Source organism: Embiotoca jacksoni, unplaced genomic scaffold (assembly GCF_022577435.1).
Source record: "Embiotoca jacksoni isolate LCO1_2020_lvr unplaced genomic scaffold, fEmbJac1.0.p SCAF_18, whole genome shotgun sequence".
Classification (NCBI taxonomy): Eukaryota; Metazoa; Chordata; class Actinopteri; family Embiotocidae; genus Embiotoca; species Embiotoca jacksoni.
Window position 1 is genome coordinate 4,442,966 of NW_027185318.1, and position 22,034 is coordinate 4,464,999.

General features: G+C 44.2%; 3 protein-coding genes across 4 annotated transcripts in view; 2 read left to right on the forward strand and 1 right to left on the reverse strand.

Annotated features, from left to right (window-relative positions):
- Positions 1–4,280, forward strand: part of mnat1 (MNAT1 component of CDK activating kinase) — a 30,685-nt gene extending 26,405 nt beyond the window's left edge. The window contains exon 9 of the mRNA XM_069152256.1: positions 3,995–4,280. Within this exon, the coding sequence (XP_069008357.1) occupies positions 3,995–4,115 (121 nt within the window). The 3' untranslated portion in view covers positions 4,116–4,280. The remainder of the gene's footprint in view (positions 1–3,994) is intronic.
- Positions 4,281–4,287: 7 nt separating this feature from the next.
- trmt5 (tRNA methyltransferase 5) lies at positions 4,288–7,176 on the reverse strand. The gene is made up of 5 exons (XM_069152255.1): positions 7,146–7,176; positions 6,438–6,997; positions 5,912–6,036; positions 5,154–5,793; positions 4,288–4,587 (listed from the first exon to the last, which is right to left on the reverse strand). Exons 1-5 carry the CDS (start codon positions 7,151–7,153, stop codon positions 4,535–4,537), a joined length of 1,386 nt encoding a protein of 461 aa, XP_069008356.1. The 5' UTR covers positions 7,154–7,176; the 3' UTR covers positions 4,288–4,534.
- A 110-nt stretch (positions 7,177–7,286) lies between these two features.
- slc38a6 (solute carrier family 38 member 6) lies at positions 7,287–19,609 on the forward strand. Of its 2 annotated transcripts, none has more exons than XM_069152257.1 (16): positions 7,287–7,574; positions 9,638–9,768; positions 9,880–9,953; positions 10,247–10,299; positions 10,406–10,445; positions 12,513–12,591; positions 14,477–14,562; positions 14,642–14,700; positions 14,782–14,853; positions 15,302–15,358; positions 15,832–15,911; positions 16,012–16,112; positions 17,322–17,446; positions 17,876–18,020; positions 18,326–18,420; positions 18,504–19,609. In XM_069152257.1, exons 1-16 carry the CDS (start codon positions 7,476–7,478, stop codon positions 18,585–18,587), a joined length of 1,380 nt encoding a protein of 459 aa, XP_069008358.1. In that variant the 5' UTR covers positions 7,287–7,475; the 3' UTR covers positions 18,588–19,609. The 2 variants fall into 2 exon arrangements, with proteins under 2 accessions (XP_069008358.1, XP_069008360.1); XM_069152259.1 differs by having other exon boundaries at positions 7,287–7,427.
- The last annotated feature ends 2,425 nt before the right edge of the window (positions 19,610–22,034 follow it).

A 22,034-nucleotide genomic window follows, 5' to 3' on the forward strand; every position in this document is an offset into this window, starting at 1 on the left:
GGTGATTAGGGGGTGACAGCTGAGTGCTGACCCCTCTATAATGACAAATCATCTGGCAGGTGTGTGGCTCTGTATCTCTTCCCTCCCTCCCTCCCTCCCTCCAGCTCCCATCATTCCCAGGCCAGGGATCCTCAATCGCTCCTGGAGCACAGTGCTAAAGGAAGACTTCCGGACATTCACACTGTCATCCCTGGTCAAAGGACTGGCCTTTTGGAAGTACAGGGCAGCCTCAGATATAGATATAGCCTGCCCCAAGCTTGTCCTCTTTGTGCATTCAACACACCAGTCTAAGCCCCTTTGCTTTACTAAACACAGCTAATGAAGCCTCAGTCCTTGGAACAAGATCGGGTTTATTGATTTGTCTTCGTAGACATCATTTCTTTCCTTCCCGTGCCGGTTCAACTGAATAGAGAATCTATCTCCAGTACAGCTCGAAAGTCGTTGTGCCCTGTTTGGCTCGTGAATCACGCTGACGACAGGCTGAATCCAGAAAGCCTCTGATCTTTTGTGCTGTAAAAACAAATGCTGACCCTGGATCAGTGGGGCTGCTGTGACTGCAGACAGGTGCCAAGCTCAGGTCTGGTCTCAGGTCAGTGCTGCGGATGAAAGAAGCAGCGGGACTGCATGAAGGTTTCGGTTCCTCACAAAGAGCCAGCGTGGCTTCTTTGAACTTGCTGTACGGTGAACAAGAACACAAAGCCTTCATGTATGGAAGCAGCCAAACCACATACAGTGATTCTGCAGTTAGCATTGTTTTAAGACTTCTTCAGATTGCTCCACTGCCCTATGTCTCTGCTCTGTGGTTTGTATGTTGATTAAGTGTCTGCTTGCTGGAAGAGCCGCTGTAGCATTACAGGCCTCTTTTCTTTTCCATCAAGCCCAGGCTTCCACAGCCCTTCTTAATCCAATTCTAGCCAACACATGGAGTCTAGACAAGAGGCCCAACGCAGCCTGCACCTCCGTCTGGTATCTTGCTGTTTTCCCTCCAGAGTCGCAGCCTCACTTCTATTTCCCTGAAGAACCCAAACACCCTTCACTCCGTAGCGGCAATCGCAGATCCAAACACAAAGAGGAGCCACACATTCTCAGCTGGAAATCACGCAGAACCCGGCGGAACATTTCGCCACTTATCTTTTCACTTTGAATTAGAGATGCGGCTCTGCAGGGTTTTCCAGGCAGCAGTAGCAGGGAATACTTTCAGGGTCCCGTCAGGAAAATCTCGGACCGTTATTAGCGTTAAGCAGGAGACATTGCCCAGGTATTCGCAGCTCCAGACCCGAGTGGAAAAACGCTGTTAGTTCTGAACAGTTGTGATCCAAATGCACATGGTTCTTCAGAAAGCAAAGGACAGGCTGTCAGCAGAGGGTAAGACTGAAAGGTTGAAAAAGTAACAAGCACTTTATCAGCTACTGGGCTTTTATGACTACAAAAGAATTTACCTTCTGACTGCTCTTGATTTCAGAGGGATGTTGCAGCATTGTTTATTTCAAGGGAACATGTGCCACTCCTTTGAGTTTAATGGAAAAAAGCCCCTGTCATACTCCCTTGTGGCAACTGCAGTTTCACACACACACACACACACACACACACACACACACACACACACACACACACACACACACACACACACACACTCATGTGTCATTCAGTCGTCTTCATCACCTGCACTCGTCTTTTTCCCCGCTCCCCCTAAGCGACATAATGGGCCAGTCCAAAGTGACCCATATTTACCCAATAATACGAAGCTTTGAAAAGACCCATATCAAGTTGCAGCTAATGCTCCAGTGGGGCCCGGAGAGTGAAAGATGTTACCGGCCGACACGGCTTGGGTTTCAGTGCCCTGCGAACAAAAGGCAGTCCAGTCCTCGGAGAGAAAGGGAGAAAGAGAGGGGGGACGAATGGGCTTGGTGGGGCGGGAGAGCGTTACTGCACACAGTGAAACAGTAGTGTCAGAGGGGATGGAAGCGTCTGTTTCAGAGCAGTACAGTCCGTGTGTGTTGTAATAATGCAGTGTGTGTAGACAGATTCATGTGCTGTACATTTTTTTCATGCATTTCTTGCCGTTGCACGTCTCTGGTGTTGTCAGTCCTCTTTTGAACTTGTCAAGTACAGTCATGTGAAAAGGGGGCTGAGGTCATCTTTCTGCTTCACATACATCCATAGCCGGTCATATGTACACACACGCTTGCCTTTGTTAATGGGAAGATGCGGATATAACCGCTGAGTTAATGGAGCAGAACTGAACTAACCTCGGGTGTTAGGGGTGAGCGGAGGGCAGACAGGGTTGGTTTAAGAGAAGAGGGTTTGTGATGATGATACCCAAAGGTGATTTCACCTCATATCCTCCCTCCTCTTTCTACTTCCCAACACCCCCCCCCCCACCTACCCCCTCTTCCTCCCTTCTTCCTCCCTTCTTCATGCTCTCTTTTGCTCTCTCTCCCCCCCCTCCCCTCCTCTCTCTCTCTCTCTCCCTCTCCTCTCTCTCCTTCTCTCTTTCTCTCTCTCTCTCCTCCTCTCTCCTCAGGGGCAGGCAGGTATAAAGTTACACAGAGCTCTCAGCTTTCTTGGAAGGAATGACCACATGAGTAGCTTGGGGATTAGATTAGCAGGAAGAGCAGACTTAGCCAAGCTGTAAATAGCCCACTTTTTTCACCATTAAAAAGGCCCAGTACAATATAATCAATAGATAGCACTCATCTGATGCAGGAAGCCATATGAGAAGACCTCCCTCAAGTGCTCTGAAGGACAGGCTACAGCAGCTTGGGCCTAATGAAGTTATTATTAATCACTGGGCCTCCTGTTTTGAACTTGTGTTGTTTCTTTAGTGGGTGATGAGTGGTCTTTGTGTGCGAAGTCTGATTGACATTTTGCGCTGTTCGTCTTCTCACTTTCACAACCTGGTGGAAGCCTCTCGATTGTTTTTTGTGGATGTTTATGTCACAGACATGGCAGCAAATGTGTTTCAGCTTTATTTTCAGTGAAGGTTTTATCGGGTTACAACAAAACCACCAAAGCACCTCGTAGGATCATAAAACACCAAAGCAAAATATGATCTTTTCATCATGTAGTCTCACCAACACCTTTTCCTCCCCTATCCATCCCTCACTCACGTACAGCTCGACTCTGTCAGTCTGTCTGCGCCTCCCCACAGGTGTTAGGTTACTCTGTAAAGCAGCTTGAATGGGCATAGAAATCACAGAGTGCTGTCTGTGCTCTTGATTCCCTTTTCACTTTGATGTTTCCCCGGCTCACAGGAACAGGGGCCATGAAGCCCGACTCGTGTGAGGGCTTCAGACCTCTCAGCCTGGACTACGGTGTCAGGGGGTGGGTGTAGGAAGGGGATGGAGAAGGGGGGGGAGGTAGGAGAAATATTGATGGGCAAGGCTACGTGTTGTCTCAGTTGCTACAGGACTTTGCTTTTTTAGCTTTGTAGTAAGAAACGTCAAGAAAGCGGCACACGGACCACTTTCTGAATGCACAAAAACATTGGAGAACGGATTAGAGGGAGTGGGGACACAGGTCAACCCCCCCCCCCCCAATAAACACACGCCACGCTAAAGTAGAGGGGCAGCTATCACAGCGGACAAGATGTGGAGACTAAATTAACAGCTCCACTGTTTTTTTTGTCTGTGCACCAATATGAAAATAAACAGTGACTTTTGGCTTTGTTTAAGAAACTGAAAAGAGGCTTTGGCAGGATACATCTGTAAGCACTTAAAAAATAAAAGACTCCTATAATACTTTAATAGAGCCATGTTGGAGAGGCTTTTAGGCACAAGGTGTTCTACTGTTAGTGTACCGGTACGTCTGTCGTTGCTGATCTCGTCAAAGGGCCAAAGGGTCCCGGAGAGCCCCAAAAAAAATTACTTCAAGTGAGGATTTAATTAAGATTAAAACTTAAACTGGAGATTCAGTCACAGGGACTAGTTTGAAAAGCAGCTTTCAGGCTCAAATTATTTACCAAATATCTGACTGCTGGTATCTGTGTTCTCAGGTATCTGAACCACGTGCGGGCTGCTATGCCTCAGGACACAGCCGGAGGATACACTTCAGCTTTGGCTTGCCATCGAGCCATCCAGGATGCTTTCAGTGGGCTGTTCCCTCAGAGAGCCTGAACCCACCCACACTACGTAGAAATGGGACTGAATGGACGATAAATATAGCTGTGCTACCACGATGCTGCTGAGGTGGGTAGTGCTGTGACTCCTCTGTGGTCAAGGTGTTTGTGACTTTTTTATAGTTTTTGTCAATTTTTTAATTTAAATAAATCACAAATAACATCACGTGTCTGTCCATCATTTTACAGATTTATTTAAAAATAAACCGCTCACGATGTAAGATGTACAGCGCAGGACATAATAGATTTTGGCCCAAACAAAAAGGAGCTTGTATATTGAGCTAAAACTCATTCATGATTTCTTATGACACGATGCCACAAATCTGTAATAAGAGCACAGTAAAAGTCAGTTTATAAAAAAATAAGTAAACTCAAATGTTTCCTTGCATTCCTCGGGGTGCAAGGTCAGCACAATTATTACGCTGAATCTGTAGTGTCCTCACACTTCTGCCTCTTTGATGCTGGTTCCTCTGTGGACAAAAAAAAAAAAACAGCTTTGGAATATCAGTTAATGCACACAAACAGTAAAAGAATGAATACTCTAAATATATCAATAAAAATGTAAATAAAAAAACCTAACCCAGTTATATGTCACATGCTGCAGACAGTCCGGGAGAAAGTTGTGGTGATAATTGATAAAAATTTATTTAAATTATATTAATTTGAAATTGTAAAGATTTTTGCTATCAAACTCTTGACTAAATTGTGGTTCCAGAAATCATCCACATGCATGCATAAGCAAATAATATTTAATTTAACAAAACTTAAAATAACAAGAAAGAAGATGAAGGAAACTGTTTCATAATGAAAAACAAATGTGCTTGAATTTGCTTCTGTTCCCCTTTTAATGTCTGTTCCTTCTGTATTTATGGCTTTTCTGTGCTTTTTCAGGATGACAAATGTATAAATAACACAAAATCCAGGAGAAGCTGAAGATGTTAAAGTTCATCTCCCGATGGCTCAGTAGCCTTCTGCTATAAACGGGATGTTTACATTTTTTTTGCGAGGTTTTTGGCTTTCATGATCAACTTCTCACCTGCGTGTTCCTCGTCGCTGCAGAAGAGGACTTCTTTGGGGAGTGTGAATCTTACACACAACATATCTTTGTTGGGTGCCACGTTACGCACAAAATGCACAGAGCATCGGTCCTCCAGGGGTAATCCGAGGCTGCGGGAAGCCCTCTTCACCACGTCCGTGTCGGGGTTGTCATCCTTCGAGAAGCCATAGCAGTGCACTGTGGGTAAGTTGTGGTCACACGGAGGCTCCTGGTGCAGGAGGCCTCTGAACGCATCCAGGAAGTCCAGAGCCAACGCAGGCAGGTTCATCACCACGTGAACGCTGGCTTTTCCCCGCAGCAGCCCGGGCAGCTCCTGCTTCAGAGGTCCCTGGATGAACGCTCGGCCGTCCAGATTGAAGGTTCGGACTTTGCCCTCCACCTTGTTGAGTTTGCAGTTGTGCTGCAACCACCTGTGGGACTCCGGGTTGAGATCGTTGGCCAGCACGCTGGCGCCCGAGCGGGCAGCCGGGACGGCGAAGGGTCCGACACCGGCAAACACGTCGAACACCGTGTCGCCCCGTTTGACGAGCTGCACCACTCGCTGGTGCTCCGTGCTCAGTCGAGGGTTCCAGTATACGCGAGAAAAATCAAACTCGTACGTCACGCCGTTCTCCTTCACCTGCAGCAAGGGGACCGACGACAAACATTAAAATCAATTAATGTTCAGAATACATGTAAGAATAGTTGTGAAAATAGGCAGTGTACATATGCTTGAGATCCTTTTTTTTTTTACATACTTTGGCAACCATGTTCTCCTCTCCAGCCAGCACCTCCATCTTGAAGTTGCGGTACGTGGAGTCGATTATATTCAGCTTATTGACCACACAGGTGACGCCAGGGTTTTTGTCCATGATCACCTGACCTGCAGCGGAAGCAGCAAAGAAGTAGTGGAAATAAATATGACGTCATAACGCCGATGTCAATTTATAAAAATACTAAAATACATCCAACTGTTTCTGCCGGGAAGCTGACAACTGTTCGTGGTAACTCATTCATAGACCAGTTTATAATATATTATTCATGAAAGTTTAGACACGGGGCCCGAGGATTGAGTGCTTTTTATTTTTAAGTTGTAACTTTAAATCTAGAACACATTGACTTCTTATGATTTCCATTAATACTCCGCTTTAATGCCACATAGCTGCTTGTTGTGTTTTGATCGCAAATGATCCAATTCTTTTGGAAGAAGAACGGAAGCTGTAGAAACTTGAATTTGTCGCCATCTCTGCATTGTTTTGGAGTGAAATCTCTCGGCACTCTCACCTATGAGGTTCTTGTACGGGAGCTGGTGGTCCCTCAGGTTCATGTGCGCGATGTGTCCCACCCGGCTGAACGCGGAGGTCACGTCCTGGCCCGGGGGGAGCACGGCCTCCAGCACTTCCTCACTCTTCAGGTTGTCGTAGGTCAACTTCAGCTCATAGCGGTGCAGCTCCTCGGCCACGCCGAATGACCTCAGGGCCTCGGCTTCGGCCTCACTGAAGGAGCTCGGAGTGGCGACCCTGTTGGGGTCCAGCAGGAGCAGACGGGAGTCACTACTCTCCTCTGTCTCTTGAACTACTCTGGGAACACCAGGGCGTTGGATGGTCGATTTTTTCAGGCTCTTCACTATTTTATTTAAGACCCCAGTGGGCACCCGTAGAGCTGGGACTGTGATTGTCTGCGTGAAGGCGTCTTTGTCCAGAGAGGTCATACCCCGGACCTCTGCGGGGGGCCGGTACAGTTTGGGCTCCGTCATGGCGGAACCAGTACGGGCTGCAGAGCAGAGGCTCAGACGTTTTAGGTTGCTTTCAGTTTGTACGTATACAAAGAATCTGGTGAGGGTCCTGCAAAAAAAAACAAAAAAACAATAATAATAATATTAGAAGGTAGAAAAGTAAACACACGCATCTTAACCTTAAACCAAGTGTTAGGTTCCACTGAAAAATAGTAAACATGCTATTACTGTCAAGAAAAGTCGCATGCAGCGCTCACCTCAACATCCTCCGTCCCGAGGCACGCTTGAACTGCGTCATCGGCGGTGGACCAGAGCCGATCGGTGATTGGTCAAAAGCGCGAAGACTCCGATTCCGATTGGACGCTTTTCTTTCTGACGGGTTACAGTGCGACGGAAAAGAGAAGGCACGTGACGCAAGTAATCAACAAACAAAAGTCAGCAGCTGACAAGTTGACTGGAGGAGAGTTTGTTTTTAATAGAAAATGGTGTCATAACTCCGCAGTTTCTCCCGCTGCCACGCTGACAGGAGCGTTCGTGAGGTGGGACATGTTTGTTTCTCGCAGTTGGCGCGCAGATTTGTTTTGACGATGAGCATCAATAACGGCACAAACGCAAACTTTGGCAGTGAAAACGCCGCCGGAGACACCGAAGACGGCGACGACGCGGCGGCACCTCTGTTGAGAAACGTACGTAATTAAAACCTTCAGAAAAACGGTGAACTTCTGCGACGAAACGCCGTTTTTATCGTGTTACGTAATGACAAGGCGTCACGTGATTCTTCTCAACTTCACGTGTTCAGTTTCTGCCTCAAGTCAGCACTTCCCGTTGAAAGTCCACCAGACACACACATTGGAAATGGCACTTAAGTTTTTATTTAATTATTATGCAATTTGGAGATAAATTCTGCATGTCATTTGATTATTTGCAAGTTTACCTCGCCGATTTTTTTTTTTTTTTTAAGCCTCATAAGCTTTCCAAAGTCTAAACGGTAAATTCCTTCATTTTATTTCAATTTCACTCGGATTAGTTTTGCCTGAAAAGAGTCACATTTAAAGACCACCAGAACCTGCCTCAAACATCGTGTCATTTTTCTGTTCCTGTAAAAAAAATAATAAAGAAAACTAAGGTGACAAATATGAATAATTTTCATGAACAATGAATCTGTCAATTATTTTCTCAGTTAATCGATTACTTCGTTTGTCTTTTAGATGTCAGAAACTGATGACAACCAGTGTTTCCCAAAAATATTGTGTTTATTCTAACTGAGGATCAAAGAAACCAAAAAAATAAATAAATAACCATATTTAAGAAGCTGGATTCTGAGAATAAAAACGTAAAAAAAAATGAATCAGGAGTTTATTTATGACCAAAGACGGTTTAATTTTCTGTCGGTAAACGAATAGACTAATCATTGCATCTCTAAAGAAACCTACCAGCCGTAAGCTTGGTGCTCTCAGTTGAAGTTACATCTCATTCAAAACATGTATCACAGATGCCACAATCACTGACTCAGATGCTTTTTGTAGTTTTTCCAATAACACCATATTAGTGGTTGAAGCTCAAAAAGTTGCCGTTTGAGGTTGGAAAAAAAAAATAAAAAAGACTCAGACATAAATTATTGAGTTTTTGTGTGTTTTCTGTGCGTGTTGTCAGTGTGTACCAGAGTTGTTCCATTATTCATTATGTACAGGAGCTTCAGCGTTGGACCGTAAATTGTTTATAAAGTATAGTCTGTCTCTGATATTGAACAAACAAAATACTAAATGGTTCAAAGGCTGTTTTGACTATAAAAACATCTGGAAATTGTATTGTTGGGTGGATTTTCTCCTGAATAACACTAGACATTCAGAAGATTTACAGAAGTAAAGAAATGTGAATCCATGTAGAGTTTTATCAGGATTCGTCAGCAACAATGAGTGATTTGACATCGTGTGGGTGGATTGATCATCCAGCATTATTTACTGTATTAATTTGTCCAGAAACGCACGATGAAAGAGGCATTAATTGATTCATTGCCATGTTGTTGGACTTAAGGGAATGAGTCATAGGAAAACGCATCTGAACTAACTTTACAATGAACTTGTTATCTAGATTAAAACCAATCTGACACCAATCACAAGACATAAATTAGAAACAAAATGAGCAGTTTAATTGTTGTTTTGCTCGGCACTGTGCTGAACTGGAGACCATGTGTTATGCTTTCCTGGTTAAAAATATGTCTGCATGCATTCATTGATTTTTATTTTTTATGTGTCACATATGAATATCAAAATGTTTGATCTATTCATTTTCAAAGATATTCTCAAGATTGTTGATATTTTCCAAATCTGTGGAATTTAATTTGCTGCCTGTGTATTGTACACATCGGGTACCCGATTCGGCGGCCGGCTGCAGGTCAATCCGAGCTTGTTGTGACACTGACACCAGAGTTGCCAGTCGTTCTGTCCAGGATATCCCCCATTAGAGAGGTCAAGCAGTTTGGGCAGCTCCCCTTATCCTGAGCTCAGGCAGCTGTCCCACAGCCAGCAGCTTAAATCCCACCCCATCCATTCCCATTTCCATTCCCTGATCCTACGTGCCACTGCATGACATCCATCATCAGGGCCGACCAGTTGTTCTTAATACTGTCATGAGCAATTCTGCCACGGCTTCAACAAAAATAATCATGTTTCTGCTGCTGCCTTGTCGTCATACTCACAGTTTTACCTCTTTATATTTAATCCATGTGTCATGTCTGCTGTGTGTGCAGGAAGCGGTGCGAACCAGAGCCGCAGGAGCCTCCTTCACCTCCTCCGTGTTTAACCTGATGAATGCAATCATGGGCAGCGGTATACTGGGTCTGGCCTATGCTATGGCTAGTACTGGGATAGTTGGTTTTTGGTGAGAGTGCTCTCGTTGCACCTTCTACCTCAATGCTTTTTAAATATTTGACAGCTTTTTCAGACATAATCATAACTGCTGCGTGTAATTTATACTCCATCTCCTCCGTAGCATCCTGTTGGTACTGGTGTCCAGTCTGGCAGCGTACTCCATTCATCTTCTTCTGAAGCTTTGTGACCAAACAGGTGAAAGACTAACAATGGATACACTGTCTAACTTTAGATACCACATCCCTGTGGGTTTATCTAGGTTTCTTTTTGTTTGCACACCCTGAAGTATATCGCTTACTTTACTCATGATTCATGGTGTGTAGGGAAGCCAGCTGATATGTTGTTTTATGTTTATGTTTTTTTTTTTTTATGTTTGAAAGAGGGTCAAAGGAGACAGAAAGGAGATTTAAAAAAAAAAAAAAAAAAAAGTAGGATGTGAGCTATTGAATTATGATTTTCATGTCTCATTGTTTTTGATTTGACTCCAGGGATCAATTCATATGAAGAACTTGGAGGGAAAGCCTTGCAAAAACCAGGAAAAGTAAGTGCTGCCTTTTGGATAGCTGAGTTCCTCCAGTCCAAAAGTTCACACGCTTGTATTTTCAACATGACCGGGACACTAACAGCCTTTTCAAATTTAATTTTAGGTTTTGGTTGGAATTGCTATCCTTATCCAAAATATCGGTGGTGAGTCTGCCTTCATTTCAAATTTGCAGCTACATACGTTATTTCTGACATGTTGGACAGAAACTGATTTTGTGGTTTTAATAGAGGCTGAGGGAGAGGAGGGAGAGCAGGGTGAGGAGGGAGAGGAGGGCGAGGAGGGCTGCAGGGTCAGGCTGTAGCCAATTTATATTGGAGGCCGACAGTGCCCCCTGCTGGCGGTCAGACTGTTCTGTGCTGAGGTTTACCCTCCTGTAAGGCTATTATCTGGGTTCCCTGATAACCTTTGACCCTGCAGCCGCTGTCCTCTCAGCCCCTTCCCCTGGGCCTGAAACATGACTTCTCCTCTAATTGATCGCCGTGATGGTAAACCCACTCCCACCCTCTGCGTGTTGAGTAACCTAATGGGACCCTCCCTTTACACCCCCCCCCCCCCACACACACACACACCCTTACTTATATCTCTCCTACTGTCATCCATTCATTCTTCAGCCACAAACTGGGCTCCTCCAACAGCCGAGAGCTGAGGTGATGGCTCCTCTGCAGTCATTAGTGGCACGGCTGAGTGGATTATTGCCGTGCCCTCTGGTATGTTTGTGGTTTTCTCAGCATGGGGGCAGTATGTGCCAGAGTGTGAGAGCCAGCACTCCAGCATGCATCTGTCTATACCCCGGGCCCCTTTTATAAGAGTGCAATTAGCCTCACTCTGGGTAAACATTCATCTGCACTGCCAAAGGCTGATGGGCCAATTGACCTTAATTACTGGCCGGCCCAGGGCACTCACAGCCCGCCTCTCCCCTTTGCTCTTAATGAAATGAAAGCGATTCTGTCTTATGTTGAACACACTGTTTGCTGACCACACGCACAAGATTTACCTCAATTTACCTTGAACTTTTCATACATATTTATTATCAGAATATTCTTTCTTACCACTTGGCCAATAATAATTCTTTTTCTTCACTCAAGGGCCCTTTTTTGTTTAGACACGTAAGTATTTTCCCACCAGGATATAGAAGTGTTGTTGTTTTTACAGTCACCAACTGCATGAAACTAAACCATTGCATCACGCCTGCTGTGTGACCCCTGGCAGTGTGTCTTCATTCATTGTTGTTGCTAAAAGTTTTTTTTTTTTTTTTTTTTCTCTTTCCCCTCCCCTGTGTTCAAGGTTTGTTTAAATTGATCGATATACTTTTGCAAGGAATTTTTTTTTTTTTGACGAAGACACTAAAGCAACTGCTGAATAAGCTCTTATTGACAGATTTGAGGGCTTAAAAAAAAAGCAGCAGTTCTTCTCGGAGAGTGTCCTTGTGTCTGTGTGGGCTGGAGGGTTATTGGAGGAATTTTCTTTTATAAACAAATACAGGATCTGAGGGATTATGGCTAGGCTTATTTAACGGCGAGTGCAAGACCTGCTCCAGGGCAATAAGGTCCCAGCCAACTCTGGCTATGCCTGGCTTCATAAATCTAAATCCCTTAACATTGTCTCCCTTCATGACTGACCACACACTGCATCTGAATCCCTTTTGTAAGACCAAACATGTTGCCTTCTCTCGGAGCACTCTCTCCCTTTTCTCATTTTCCTCCTGGAGTTTTTTTTTTTTCTTCAGGGGGCTGGTATGACTGTCAGGAAGTGACCCTGATCCTCTCTGATTGGCTGACTGAGCGTACCAGGAAGTATCCTGTTTCCTAGCGAGGTGGACAAAGGGGGAGAAGTACCTGGATTAGCGTCAGAGATCATTATTGTTAGCATTCCTCCTCCCCCCTCACACTTCTTCATCCTGGCTGCTACTCTCGGTCTCCTGCATTGTGTCTGCTTCTCTGCACCGAGGGCTTTGTAGGGGATCCCCTTCAGCTGCCATGCCCCACCCATTTGCATTAATTTAGAGCAGTGGTCCTCACACTGGAAAACACACATCATTCTTACACAGCAATTTTGGATTACTTGTGGCAGCGTACAGTCATCTTCTTTGTTTATGATTTAGTAGTTTAGTATGATTGTGGGCTTTTTTTTTTTCTTTCTTTTTTTCTGTTTATGTAGAAAACGCACTTTCTGAACCTTTTTTTTTTTTTTTTCACCCTCTCTCCCCTCAGCCATGTCGTCCTATTTGTTCATCTTGAAGTCGGAGCTTCCTGCAGCCATCAACAGCCTCCTGAGCCCAGACAGCACAGGGTGGGTTTATGCAGCTCTCTGCTTTGCCAAAAAAGAAAATGTAGTCCAAAATCTGTCACAGCTGCGGCTAGAACCGAGTCATTCTTTTAAATTACCAGCACTAAGATAACGAATGAGTCATTCCTGTTCCCATGATGTTGTGGATTATACCTTTGCCCTTCAAATAAGTCAAATTTGACACTTCTGCACCGCAAAACTACACAAACTGGAATTAGTCGGGCATCCAGAAATGTATGAATAATGCGGTGGAAGAAGATCTCTTTCCAAACCACAGTAGACTACTAAAAGCTCTCTGTCTGTTGTATAGCATGAAGCATGCCCACAGGAAATGTCTTCATGACAGCGAGCCATTCATCACCTATCAGCAGCAGGCTGCGTGTTTCATTGGTCTGCGTGGACGAGCCTGCAGCTCCTCGCCCTCACAGAGAAGTCCCTGGCCAAGAATGTAACTTCTATCACTTTATTATTGGCCACACTGGTTTAAGCAAGAGTTGTAGCAGCTCTCCGCCCGATCCGTCAACATCTGACTCTTCCACACGCAGCTGCTTTGCATTAGTGCTCTCCTTTCACCCCCAAATCTCTCACACATGTTCCCCGGAATCAGACTGATACAAGGGGATATCAGTTTTGCCATTCTAATTACAGCTTGCTGCTGAGGGAAACAAAACATTTCTGTTAATGAGCGGCTTTGGGATGTTAACAGACACACACTCAATTCCATCAAAGCCTAAATAAACGAGTTGTTTTATATTAAAAGGAGTCCCTTTTTATGGCTCGTTTATCATCGTACGGCAGAGCGAAGTTGCGCTCAGCCTTTTTGTGTTTTATACTAACAGACTGAATGTTGTGTTTAAATCCAGTAACAAGGCCAAAGACTTGGACAGCTGTGGATTTAAGATTGTGCTGCTTTTGCCAGATATATACTGATCCTCAGCGCTGTGTGGCGATTGACTCATTGGCAGTCACACTCCAACCTTAACTGAGAGCCATCCTGCATCTTGTTAGAGCGTGAAATGTTCCACATTTCATGGGTCTTCTAGGTATCCTGCGCCTTTACAGTAAGCATGGATTCTCCTGAGGAACGATACTAATGGAGATTTTTTTTTCTTTTTTTTTAAACATCCCCATGTTTATAAGAGTGGAGAAGGAAGTAAATTATGCTGCAGTCATCTAAACTTAGGTTCGAGGAGAAGTGATTGGACGAGAGGGGGTCGTGGTCGGAGCAGAGGTCTCCCTGACATCCAGTTACAGACCAGAAACCGTGTAGACGCGGAGACAAATCCTTCAGCGCCTACAGTAACGTCACAGCTGTGAAACTGCCAAACAGGGGTCACTGGGTGTTGATGTGGTCAGAGCAGGTGCGGCTGACTCTGGGAGCCCCATAAAGAGCGTTGGAGCCAGTCCCTGATGACCCCACGCTGCGGTCCAATATATACAGCAGCGCCAGGCAGCACCCTTCCCAGCCGACCCCGACCCCAGCGGAGCCGGCATGCCTTCCACATGTGTCACCTCGAACACCGCCCCTCCTCCTCTTAGAGCTCCCCAATCCCGAATAAACCGCCAAGGCTATCCCTCAGCGAAGGAAAATATTATTCCCCCTCTCCAAAAACCCGGCAAGTGAAATGTGGTCTCATCTGATGGAGCGACACGACGTTTGCATGTGAATTACATAATTGTTATGGTTTGCAAGAGCTAAAGCCCTTAATTCGTACCACATGATGAATCTGTCGCTCTGTATTTGAGCACGAAATGGAGACAAATTTCCAGAGCCGGTCCATCCTAAAGCATGGAAGATTAATGTATGCTGTCCCTGACATTTCAGGACCCGCAGACAACGATCAACATCGACCTTTTTAATAATTCATGTGCTCACTGTGTTTTTCAGAAATGCCTGGTATGAAGACGGCAGGCTGCTTCTCATCCTTGTCACACTTTGTATCGTTCTGCCTCTCTCGATGTTGCCTAAAATTAGTAAGTTAGTCGATCTAGTAGTGTCTTCATTTTCTGCTCTGACTGGTTTGAATCGCTGCATTTTTCTCTCTCTCTACAGGCTTCCTGGGCTACACCAGTAGCCTCGCCTTCCTCTTCATGTTGTACTTTACAGTTGTGGTAAGCTCTCACTTAAACCTCCAAATGTCCAGTTACAATATCGGCTCCGTTTGTTGACGTGTTGCATCGTCCCGTCTCTAGGTGGTGGTGAAGAAGTGGTCCATCCCCTGCCCACTGCCGCACAATGTTACGACCCGGTCAACTGCTTTACAGGTAACAATAAACAGACTTTCCTTCAGCCAGCGCACAGAAACGCGCATACACAAGATAGCGTAGGTCTGAGGAAGGCGGTCTGAGGAAGGCGGTCTGGACCAGACGGTCATGGCCACACGATTAGGAGGCAAACCCAGGAGATTGATTTCACTGATTGTGTCAGTTCTGGCTGCAGTGAGCTCTGTTTGGTGAATGAAGCCATTCCTGAGGGAAAGGAAGTCCAGGTGACCTTGCCTGATCCTGGAAATGAACTCTGACCTTCAGGAATTATACAGACCACATTATAACATCAGATCTGGCATGGATTAACTTGTTTTCTTTTTTCTTCTTTTTTTACAAAGTCCGGGAGTTCAATTTAACTTCTCTATCTGCAGCAGCACTGCAGAAGTCATCTCCTCTCTGAAAAAAAAAAAAAACATGCTCCCTCTTGTTCTGCTTGTTCCTCCAGATATCAAATTCCTCGGACTCTGAATGTACACCCAAACTCTTCGTCATCTCCAGTACGGTACGTATATGAATGCGGTATTTTTCTCTGCGCTGCACTCGCATGAAGCCTCGAGGTGTCGGTGAGAAGTTGTTGAACGTTGGTCTGGTGCAGTTGTTTGACTCTTGGTGACAGGTCACACTCTCACCTATGAAGGATTGGTCTGTATGTGGAACTTGAGCGCACTGTGCAGCTGCCATTCACATTCACGTTGCATGTAAAAGCCGTATGTACACATGACACGCAGAAATTAGCACACGTAGCAAAATTAACTTCTAGCTGTTTACATGGTATTGGGTGTATTTACTTGTAGTTTTGGCTACATTTAAAGGAGGTTTCAGGAACCTTTTCTTACATCATCACACATTTAGCAACGTAGATGGTATTTACAACTATGCAAACCACACCTCGACCCACCTGCGCCCTCACTCCTGTGTAACAGTGTAAGCTGATAATTTGTGAATGACAGCTGTGTTCTGATTGATCTGTTGCAGAGTGCCTACGCCATCCCCACCATGGCCTTCTCCTTTCTCTGTCACACGGCTGTCCTGCCGATCTACTGTGAACTGGACCGGTCAGTAGCGCAGCTTTATCGTTATTTCCGCTTAAAGTCACGAAACCTGCTGGACACATGTGAACATTATGCTCATTTTATATCTCTTTGTGTCTTTCAGGCCTACCAAGGCCAGGATGCAGAATGTCTCAAATGTAGGCATTAGCCTCAGCTTCCTGCTCTACCTCATTTCTGCGCTGTTTGGCTACCTGACCTTCTACGGTAAGCCTGCAGGGACACACATTTGGGAGTAAAAGTCCTTCAGTGCCAGACAGAAAAACATCTAAGAAACAGTGAAAACGGCACAGAAAACATGCAAGCTCTGAGTAAATGATGGTCTAGATTTTCACTATAAATATAATTCAACCCTCCTTTAGATTTCAGAGGAGGGTAAAATAACAAATAAAGGTTTAATAATCCAATTGCAATGGGAACAAAACGAGCATCTGAAATGACTACTTCTAATCTTTGGTAGTTTGCAGCGTGAACTCTGGGTGCAGAAGGTGATCGCTGATTGAGAGCACAGTCAGAGCTTTTAAACATTTCTGTCAAACAGAAACAGGCTTCTTTCTTTGTTTGACAGTTTAAGTGCAACCCCTCTGTGTTTACAACGAACAGTTCTTCCCAAATATTTGTACCGTTTCATGCTCTCCACCTTCTGGCCTTTAAAGTGTGTGAGCTCGATGGTTTGAACTTTACTTCTAAAATCCATCATCGTCTCTTTTTTTTTTTTTAATGTATTCTGCTGCAAATACTCAGTATCTCACCTTTTTTTTGTGTGTAAATCTGTAAATTTCAATGAATGTCTATTATTATATTTGCTTGCGCAGTTGTTTGAGTATTAGATATTTAATAGGACTGAGAGGACACGGGCTTGATGTGAGCCTGTGGATTTATTTTTACACTCGCAGTTCTTTCTGTTTCAAAGTTAAAACCTGGCCTGCTTGTTTTTTAACACCAAGGACAAAATTAGGAATGAATTAATCTGCTAAAATACGGTATGCGTGCGGTGTTGAGAGCAGATATAAAATCCATAGATAACAGCCAACATGTCTTCCTACCTTCCAAGAGCGTCAGTAATGTCTTCAGCAGAGTTGTTTTGGCATCTCTGATACGTCGTTGTGGTCTAAAGGTTCTTTGTTTTAGCAAAACATTTCATTAGTAAAGAGCCTGAGGTCATTTCATGTTTCATGTGTAATGGTCGGCACCATTGTGCCTTGTTTTGGCAAGTGATCCTTTAAAGACACTACGTAGCACAGGACGTAGATGTTTACCTCAAGTAAACGGCCACCAATGATATCTGGGCATTTTTTTTATTTTTCTTTCTCACTTTACTGTCCTTAAAAACCTTGAAGTGAAAGCTGCTTCATCAGAGAAGCTGTCGCCCTGTGCTGCTTCTTCTCAGTGTAACTTCACTCTCGTTCCTTGTAGCTCATGTGGACTCGGAGCTGTTGCTGGGTTACGATGCGTACATGCCTCGGGACATCATGGTGATGACGGTCCGGCTGGCCATCCTCCTCGCTGTGTTGCTGACGGTACCACTAATACATTTCCCTGTGAGTAGACCAGCTCTGGCGTATTATTGAATCCTTCTGTAAGCACTTCCACTTCCTCTTGATTTCATGCCTTAATTCAGTAAACCTGAAAAGAAATGGTTTAATTTGTTACATTTTGATGTTGATTTTGTTGGTTGTAGCTCTGCTTTTTTACATTTATTATTAAGTTTATTCCTTTTTTTAAATATTTGTATCAATTATTATGAAAAAAAAAGTGTTAGTCTTGCCTTGAAAATGAATTTGCAAGAATTAATGATAAGAAATTCCACATTAAATCTGTGTGTGTGTGTTTTGTGCTGTTTCACAACTTCAGGAAAACAGACAAACCTTTCACGCTCGTCTCCTCCTCCCAACAGTTCCTCTTCTCGTTCCAGTTAATCCTCTGAGAGTACTTTTGGCTTGAATGAGCTGTGTTTGTGTGAACTGCAGGCCCGTAAGGCTGTGATTTTGCTGCTGTGGGGAGGACGTGCTTTCTCCTGGCTGATCCACATCACTGCAACGCTAACCATCCTGAGCGTGGTGCTGCTGCTGGCCATCTTTGTGCCGGATATCAGAAATGTGTTTGGAGTAGTAGGTATGTGATACTTTAGATACACGGGAAGATACATGTTTGTTTTCCTGCATATTATGGTCATTATCAATTAAGAAAGTATATATTTTGCTTTATTGTGAGCTTTTAAAATATGTCTGCAGCTGCTACAGACATTTAAAAGCAGCCTTTATGTCTGTATTCCACAATTATTGATTGTCTTAAATCACAGTATCTGCTCATACATAATTAATGCTGCAGTGCTGCTCAGATAGTTTGTGAAGCTCTTATTATCAGACATGCAGTATGTTGCCTTTGCAGCAGTAGTACCCTTCCTGTTTGTTCCTCAGGAGCAACAACATCCAGCTGCCTGTTGTTTGTTTTTCCGGGCATCTTCTACCTCAAGATCAGCGGCCAACCTCCCAGATCCGTTGATTCTATTGGGGTAAATGCTCACTGTTCAATATATCTTTGGAGATTAAACTACAAATAGTTCTTAATTTAGGCATGTGCTCCTTTTGTTTCTAGGCTGTACTACTTGTGGTCTTCGGCTTGATTATGGGCGTCATCAGTTTCGTTTTGATTGTCATCACATGGATAAAGAGCTCCTAATCCTCCTCTGCCCCCCCCCCCCACCACTCCCAAACCAAGAACTTGAGCAAACAAAGGGAAACACACACCAAAGAAACTGAATCAAGCATTACCTCAGGCACAATATTTACACTGAAGTTGTTCTCAACAGTACTTTTGTGTTTCTCTGCACTTGCACACAAACAAAAACCAAAAACGTACACAGTTTCTTTTACTTCTTCTACATGCCGACCAAATGTTTAAAAGATAAGTGATGTTTACTTTGTCAGAACGATAGTGGAAAGTGCTGTTTAGCTTCCGGTTGATTATACATGCTTGCTTTTTCATTTAGACTTTTTCTTTGCTATTGTATTGTTTTTATGTGGCTGATCATGTAAACGACCAACTACAAATACAGGCAATGTTGTTGATGAAGTCTGGATCATAGATTTTGAGCCTGCTAATCCCAGACCCAAATCCACTGATCCAATACCAGAGCCTGCCACGCTCCATTGGAGATTGTTTTCAGCCGTTGCATCCTATTGGCTGCGGACCTCACGTTCATTTTGATATGCAGCCTCACCAAACTGTAAACAACGAAGACCCTCTCCTAGTCTGACCAGAGCGTGTCACCATTTTCTAGCTCTGGTTGCAGGTGCTTGATATTTGCTACAACTCTTCATATAGCTTCACTTAGCCAGCCCCACTGGTCACTGATTGGTCCACCTTTCAGAGTGGCTGAGTGAACTTTAATGCAAAAAGAGTTCATTTTCACAGTTTTGCAAACACAATGAAAAACTTTCCTCCTCTGATTTTTTTGGTGGAATTGTCTTTTAAGCAGCTTGTTTTTCTCCTTACGTCCATGCAGTCATGTAACACTCCTTCTCGTCCAATCTTTAGATAAAACTGTTTCTGCTTCGCTGTCTGCTTGAATGAATGTGATAAAAACTTGAATGATCAGTTTTTGTTTTTCATTACGATGTTCTTCATGTGTTTATAATGTAAAATATGATGTCACTTTTCTCATTTCTAGCATTTAATAAAAGAAATTATTTATGTATTTACATGTGAGTTTGCCTACTTAACTATCTGAGTTCAACAGTCAAAACATGTCTGTGTGTTTGATTGGCAGGCAAAGCGCTGACGCTCAGACCCTCCGTGTTGTGCTGTGGGTTTGGTCTGGAACTAATGAAAGCCACATGCCCTGTACGTTTCTAATCATGATGCTGTTTAGATAGTCTTCATGCTGCCTCGGGAACCTGCGGCCACCCGACTGCTGCTTTTAATCTCAGGAATTAGGCAGGTCGGCCCGCCGTCCCGGCAGAAGGCAGGAGCTGCCCAGTTTTCACGCCCCCACCCCCCTTAACGAGGTTCCCCCAGTGCAGGAAATATCACCAGCCTCTGTCCCCTCCTCTGAGGGACAATCCCATAAAGAGAGGGCATAACTGTCAATGCTGAAAATATACAGTATTTGGTAGTTACTGGTGGAACAAGTGCACAGATGCATCAGCAAAAGTACCAAAATAACTGCAAACTGATCAAGGAGGAAATGCTGTCTAAAACTTTTTGGACTAATTTGACCCATTCAGGCTTGTAATTTAAATATAACTAAAGAAGTTCAGAGAGGAAAAGCCTCTAAACTTATCGCACTTTGTTTTTAATGTCTAAACATGAGAAATTCTAGCTGTGCAAATAGTTGATTACAAAAGCAGAGTATTTCTCTCTGAAATGTAGAAGTATAAATTCGAATACTCAGACACTCCTCCAGATGACGACCTCCGCGCTAAACCCATATGCAGCACAAGATTACCACCTAGTGTTCGACTGTGCTCACAACGGCCATCGCTTCATGCACGTTCCCCTCCTGCTTCATGAAAACCTAACGGGGAAGAGATAACCAGATGCTCCAATTTTCTCCCAATTTTATCATGTGTTTGGAACGTGCACGTTAACACAGACCAGAGCTGCTTTTATGGAGGCCTGACGGCGGCATGAGTCCTCGGCCCGCGGGTGGGAGTGTTTTTGTTTAGTTAAACTCACTCACACCCTGGGCCCATGTCCAGCAGTATGACAACACCATCTCCCAGGGTTAAAGGATGGAATGAGGCGGAGGAACGATGGTGGGCTGAAATTAAGCCCCTGTTGGCAGCCTTCGCTTTTTGTGTTGTTTTAAGAGGTGTCGGCTGTGTTCTTTGAAAATTATTTTCTGTTATTGGAAATCAGGATAGCAGCTGGCTCTGATCCCAATGTCCTTACTTGACCTTTGACATACTTTACTATCTGTCTGATGGCCCTGTCTTTGTGGAGACAGAAAAGGTTGGGAACCAGTGGAAAACATCATTTACAGTTGTCCAGTTTGACTTTGCGGTGAGGTGATTGCAGCCCGCCAGAGATTAGTATTGGCAGAAGGCAGAGCCAGTGCAGCTTTCCACATCCTCTTCCTGTTTGTGTTTCAACAGCAACATCAGTTCAACAAGCCTTCGCAGGTAGTGGATGTCAGAAACTGCAGCAGAGCCGAACACATGCGCGACATCTGCTTTCTGTTTACCCACATAATCTTGTTCAACAGGCATTCCTCCCTGAAAGGTGCTTCAAGGGTCTTTTCACATAAGCTTTTTAATGCTGCTTGGCATGATGAGTGGTTTTCCATGTTAGTCATGGTAGGGACTGCAACTCGGCAAATGTCATCGATACGCATGTGTCATCACTGATGAAGTGCTCTCCATTTAATTTTCTTTTCTTTCCTGCCTTTCTCTCTGTTCCCTCAGTCTACCTTCGCTCCATGCTGCTTTTCTGCTTTTAATCGATTTCCACGCTCTATCAGTAAACATGCTCTTTGTGTCACAGTAAGAGCATTCCTCGCTCTGAGGACTCTTTTTGAGACAGCAGATGCCCCGGTCAGAGTAGAATGTACCTTATTTACACTCAGATTTCTTCATGCTTTTTGTGAAATCAGAATGAAAAGGCCAGAAAATCAGCAGGGACGTTTCCTATTAGTTATCTACCAACCAACCAAACCCTGAGAGAAATGTTTGCAACGGGAAAAAAAAAAAAAAAAAAAAGGAGCATAATCAAGACTGTACTCCTCTTCAGGGATCTTTGCATGATTTGATATTATGATCGGCCCCTGCTTTTTAATTTGTCTCATGATGATCCCTGCTGAATGTATAGATGAGCAATCTCCTTCAATTACTCTGGCTGTGGACTTGTGCACAGAGCTGCCAGTGCTGAACCATTGTGTGCAGCGAGGATGTTGCCATCTTGAATAGAGACTTTTAAACCTGGGGAAGAATTGACTGACGCGCACATCACCTGTCCATCCACAATCAGGGCCAAAACAAAAGCAGCAACACGGAGAGGATAAAAAAAAGACTCCTAGATTGCTGTCTCCATCGTCACCAAGAATGACAGTGAATTTATATTGTTGGAGTCAAAATCAAGGTCAAGAGAGAAAGCAGCTTTCTGTAAATAAACAAGAGGAGTTTACTG

Coding starts and splice junctions, on each gene's coding strand:
- trmt5 (XM_069152255.1), bottom strand. Junction 6,037..6,437: donor CCCGTACAAGAACCTCATAG/GTGAGAGTGCCG, acceptor CTTCCGCTGCAG/GTCAGGTGATCATGGACAAA. Junction 4,588..5,153: donor CAGCGACGAGGAACACGCAG/GTGAGAAGTTGA, acceptor TTTTGTCCACAG/AGGAACCAGCATCAAAGAGG.
- slc38a6 (XM_069152257.1), top strand. CDS start 7,476: ATGAGCATCAATAACGGCACAAACGCAAACTTTGGCAGTGAAAACGCC. Junction 15,912..16,011: donor ATCTACTGTGAACTGGACCG/GTCAGTAGCGCA, acceptor TGTGTCTTTCAG/GCCTACCAAGGCCAGGATGC. Junction 17,447..17,875: donor TACCACTAATACATTTCCCT/GTGAGTAGACCA, acceptor TGTGAACTGCAG/GCCCGTAAGGCTGTGATTTT.